The following is a 5,332-nucleotide window of genomic DNA, read 5'->3' on the forward strand; positions in this document are numbered from 1 at the left end:
AGTGGTGATGACCCAAAAAGGCTGATTCCTGTGATTAGCATAAACCATAATTCTGATAATAGGGCAGAAGCCAAAGTGGGGAAAATAGGTCAAAAGGGACTGTGGTGCACACAGACAAAGCCTATTGATGGATGGAAGTCTGTGGCAGAATCACAAGCCCTCCATAGCTCATGTCCTTGTAGTTCTTTCACATCCCCTCCTCACATCACAAGCTTTTAGGATTTCTTTGCTCTTGTTAATGTCTTTTCTTATGTCAATATTATCAAATACTCATAAAATTAGGGTATTTTTGATGCCACTACAATTTTTTCTACTTTTTATCACAATTTGCCATCCACTGTATATCACTATATATATATTTTTTATTTTCATTATATATATATATATATATATATAGTTTGAAAAAAGAAAACAATATAAAAATATTGATAATTTTTTTTAATTGGAATAAAAAAAAACTAAAAAACTACATTGAATGAGTGGTGGGTTGTAATGGCAATAGCAAAAACTGTTGTGACAACAGTTATTATTATTAATATTATGATAATTTTCAACTTCCAATACATTGTACTAACAAAAGTCACTACAAAAAAAAGGTTTGCATGTTAAAAGAATAACTGAAACATAATATTGAAATGCCTATATTTTATTGTATGTAGTAAATGTGTGCAAAATTTACCTTGAAAAGCCATGTTGTAAGATAGCATTCATATCAAAAAGCTAATAATAAAATAGTGGTAATCATATTAGTAATAAAGCAAATACAAACTCCAAAACTGTGGATTTGGAGGAACAACAATTTTCTAATAAGAAGACTGAAATAAAAAAGTAAAAACAAGGAAAAAAGACTGTCCAATGCTCATTTATATTCAATGTTTTTCTAATAATACTAATAGTGATAAAATATAATTTAACACACATGAATGATATCCCAAATTGAAGCGGTCACATTGAGTGGCACAACAAGATTGCATCTAAGTGCAGACAAACATAGAAACCTCTATTCAAGATTGTTGCCAACACCTTCTTAATGAAGGCTTCTATTGAATATTACCTTTCAAAGGTGAGGGTAGCCAACACTGGTGAAATTATTTGGAAACAGAACTAAAAACTAAATGAGGGACAACAGAAGTTGATCACCTCTCCAGTCAATCAGCTGCTCAGATTTGCATGGTTTAAATTTTGGAGTGTAGCATAAAGTTGCAAGCTCTATAAATGCCACCAACCCACATGGGGACATGTTTCATATAGGGTTCATTTTCGGCATCAGTATGTAGAGCTCACATATCGTACCTGAAGGGTTTTCTGTACTTGTCAAGACTGCCATAAGTCAGGTTCAGAGCGAGCTGCTTGGCCTGCACCCACCAAATTGTCTTGAGCCATCGAAATCTTGCATCGAAATCTTGCATCGAAATCTTGCATCGAAATCTTACATGAGAGTAGAAAATGTAGACAAGCAGCTTTTTGTATCTACGCTATGATCATAAAGATTAAACCACTATTGTCCATGTTTGCCTCAAAAGCAGTTCGGGGTAGATTTCCAGTACAGCAGACAACTGCTTACTCTTCGTAGATTTAAGCATGAATAATTACATGCATTTATGAGCGAGCTGCTTACCGAATCCTCCAGACCACCTGCAGCAGTATTGCTACTCATGAACTGACACAACAGGTTGTCAAGTCTATCAGCGTTCGTCACCACTACCACACGGAACACAACAATAATGAGGTGGAATAACAGTTTATGAAATTTTCCACTTTTAGGGACGGATTCTCAAACAACGGAGTCCCAACGCCATGCTGAAAATATCCGTGCAAGCAAGTTCGTGACACAAACAACCCATACGCCTTCAAAAGACCTCTAGAAGCACATTGGTGACAGTTGCTAGAAACTGCGAACATCTTAGTTTCCAAGCTTGGTAAGGTTTACAGCCACGCTCAAGAGTTACACCAACGGTGAGAATTTAAAAATCTCGTGCTTGGATCTGCTCATGCTGGCCATGTGGCTGATGATTTCCTTAGGAGAAAAAAAAAAACCAGAGACACCAGTTGACGGTCTCGGTGCTTTAGAATTGTGATATTGCTGACATCCCGCTGCTGGGCAATGCCACATTCCAATCCCAATTTACAAGAGCACCAGTAACAATCATGTGTTGCAGCTGTTTGATTCATGCTCCCAAATTGAAGGCAGTGAAGCTCAACGACTCGTAGAAGACTGGAGAGCAAACCTCAAAGCTAAAATGCGATATCCAGATTGAGCACACACTTTTCACATTTTGTCAAAATTGGAAACAATGTAAGAAAACGGTGGAGGTGGGAATCGAAGTAAGGAATCGTTGTGTGTCGGACTAACAATCGGTGTATAATTGCTCCGACTCCTAATCACTACATTTGTACAATTGCAAGTTCAAGCTCCAGCTCTTCCCCCACCCATCTCGCGAGCCTCTCGTTCTGCCTCCCTCTTGATAATATCTTCCCATGCACCTTGATTCACAAAATCTATAGGGACACCCGTGCCGACTCGTAACCCTAATTGCACAAGCCCTTCGCTAGTAACGATCCGGAAATCGAAGTCGGGATTCAATGCAGTGCCCAAAGTTCCAGCCTCAGAAAATCGCTCCTCCAGTTCGTCCCAGGTGAACAAGAGCGGTAAGGTTGAGCCTCTCCACGTGTTGAAGTCTATCAATTTCACCTTCTTATCCTTCGTGACGTAGACATCAAAGGTGTAGTCACCACCGCCAAACTCTTCCTTCAGATTGTCCAAGAAGAAGTCCAAAATTAGGTCAGAAAGCTCTTCTTCTCTCCCAAGCAAAGTTTCGTAAAACCCTGTCACCTCTCTTTGGCAAACCCCGACAAGAAGGTTCCCGCGCACAAACCCACGGAATTCCAGCTCCGGCCTCAGATCATACCACTTGCGCAACGCCAGGACCACCTGGAAAGGCCTTTCCATGCTCTTGTCGTCGCAAGAATCGAACGCGTGACAAAGATCATGGACGACATTGTCGGACGCCTTCAGCAGCAGCGAAACCTCGCCAAAATTCTGGCATCTCATGCTCCCCGTGGTCGCAATCCAGGCTGTGTCCTTTGGCGCACTCCAATTTAGCTTGGGGACAACCGTCCCACCCAAACTCTCAATCGCCGTCTGTACCTCTGCTGCTAACTCTGGGAATGTCGGCACCGCCGGCACGCCAGACTCATCGTCCTCTTCCTCCCAGTGAGAATAATCCTCTGCTTGAAGCTGCGGCATGTCCACACGCGTCCTCGAGGGCATTGCATCGCTATCCGCAGGCAGAAATATTCCATCTTCCAGAAGAAAACTCACAAATTCCTCTGGTAGTTGCACCACTTGCGTCCTAATTGAATGCGTTCGAAACCTGGGATACCATTCTTGGATCTGACACCGCAATACATCCGACTCTTTCATTGCTATCAGCGGTAATCCTCGCCTTATCCCTATCTCTCCGCCTAAACCCTAAACACCAACCCTGCACAAACCCTCAGAAAACCCTGCAGGATTGTTCTTCGAGACTGCAGTCTTTGTAGCAATATAACAACTCACGCCTTCAGATACTAAGTTAGCAGCGGATTCAAGAGCGAAGGTAAGATGCCAATGCTTGATCGATTATATTAACAAACAAACAAACAAACAAACAAACCCCCGCAGGCCAATTCGAGGGTTCGACGAAAACACAGTTCACATCGCAGACGCTCGGTGTTGGAATGAGAATGAGGGCGTCACCTGTCTGCGTCGAATACGGTATTCCAACATACCTACGAATGTTTCTTCGTATATATTATTTTCGTATTTTCACCGTATGCTCTCAGAAAGTAAGGTATTTCAGTTCATTAATGATAAAATTTTGCAAAAAATCAGAGATTAATTTTTTTAGCTAAATTTTTTCTGTAAATAAGATTGTGTATACAATAAAAATAATAGTAAAAATAAACTCAATGATTGTATCAACAAAATCTCTTGTTGGAAAGAAAGATAAAACACCAATATAAGTTTGAGAGGCCATTTTATTAAAAAGGTAAAAATTCTAGCTATGAAGAAAAAATAAATTTCAAATTTGAAAATAGAAAATCCGTAGGAGAGAATAAAAAAGAAAAAAGAAAAAAGAAAAAACATTGATTCGACTGATAAATATTCTAATTTTAAACAAAAATAAAAATAAAATAAACTTATTATAAAGAAGTAGAAGGACCTTATGGTAGATTGCTTGATTGCAATCATAAAACAGATAGAGAATTTTCAAAGACAAAGAAGAACAAACTTTTCTTCATTCAATGTATAATCTATAAAGATTTAGATTTCTTGCTTCAAATATTTTTACCTAAAGGTTCATTTATTTTTATTTTATTATTATTTTATTATTTGAAAAAAGAGAAGAAAAGATACATAAGACTAAAAAGTCCTAATGCCTTCTCATTTTTGCTACATTTGATCTTACGAGATGGAAGATTTATAAAAAGATAGTGTTGTGAAGACAATGGTTTGATTTAAATTAAAAGACCTCTGACTTTCCTTTCCTATATACTATCCACTTCTTTCCATCAAAATTGCATTTTTATATATGTGTTTTTATCTTATAATTATATTTTAACAAAATCTTACACTTTATGCTTTTATGAGAGTTTTTATTTTTATTTTTATTTTTTTATTATATTCTCAAGTCCATAAATTAGACTTTTTAATCAAGGAAGGATTTTTTTTTATTTTTTATTTTTTATTTTTTTTTATAATTTGAATTTAAAATTGAATTTAGGATTAACAAAAACCTATGTAAAACCTAAATAAGACATATTCAAATATATAAATGATGTCACAACGACTCAACAACATTATATTTATGCATGAATTACATTTTAGTAGTATCTTCAACTTTGTTGATGTCTTGGTTATCTTCCATATCTAATGAGAACAACTTGTTGTTGAACTTGACCAAAGTCTTAACAAACACAAAATAGTTTGTCTTGATAAAAATAAGCTTTGGCACCTTTTAGGTATTCAAAAAAATTTGCAACTTAGAATAGATAAACTAAATGTTGAGATTTTTTTTTAGAGTTGCATTTAATGTAGACATTATAAACAACTTATATGTGATGTATTATAAGAGCAACCATGCAAATCTATGGAGATGCCAATATTTCAATAGGATCTTAGTTTTATCAATTAGCATTTTAAAGTTTGTTTCAAAGAAACTATTGAATGTACATCTTTAAAAGAATTACAATAACAACTTAACTAACAATGTTTTTCTATGCCTTTTTGCTTCTAAAAGTATTAACTATCACTGTTCTAGCAAATTTAATATTATTATTCTATATGATA

The 5,332-nt window shown here is 36.3% G+C and overlaps 1 protein-coding gene across 1 annotated transcript; it reads right to left on the bottom strand.

Moving 5' to 3' along the window:
* Nucleotides 1-2,248: 2,248 nt before the first annotated feature.
* LOC112272991 (uncharacterized) lies at nt 2,249-3,704 on the bottom strand. Its single transcript, XM_024501260.3, has one exon. The coding sequence runs from the start codon at nt 3,422-3,424 to the stop codon at nt 2,408-2,410; it is 1,017 nt and encodes a 338-aa protein (XP_024357028.1). The 5' UTR covers nt 3,425-3,704; the 3' UTR covers nt 2,249-2,407.
* Between the last annotated feature and the right edge of the window lie 1,628 nt (nt 3,705-5,332).

The sequence above is a fragment of the Physcomitrium patens genome, chromosome 20 (genome assembly GCF_059467195.1).
Source record: "Physcomitrium patens ecotype Gransden chromosome 20, ASM5946719v1, whole genome shotgun sequence".
Lineage (NCBI taxonomy): Eukaryota > Viridiplantae > Streptophyta > Bryopsida > Funariales > Funariaceae > Physcomitrium > Physcomitrium patens.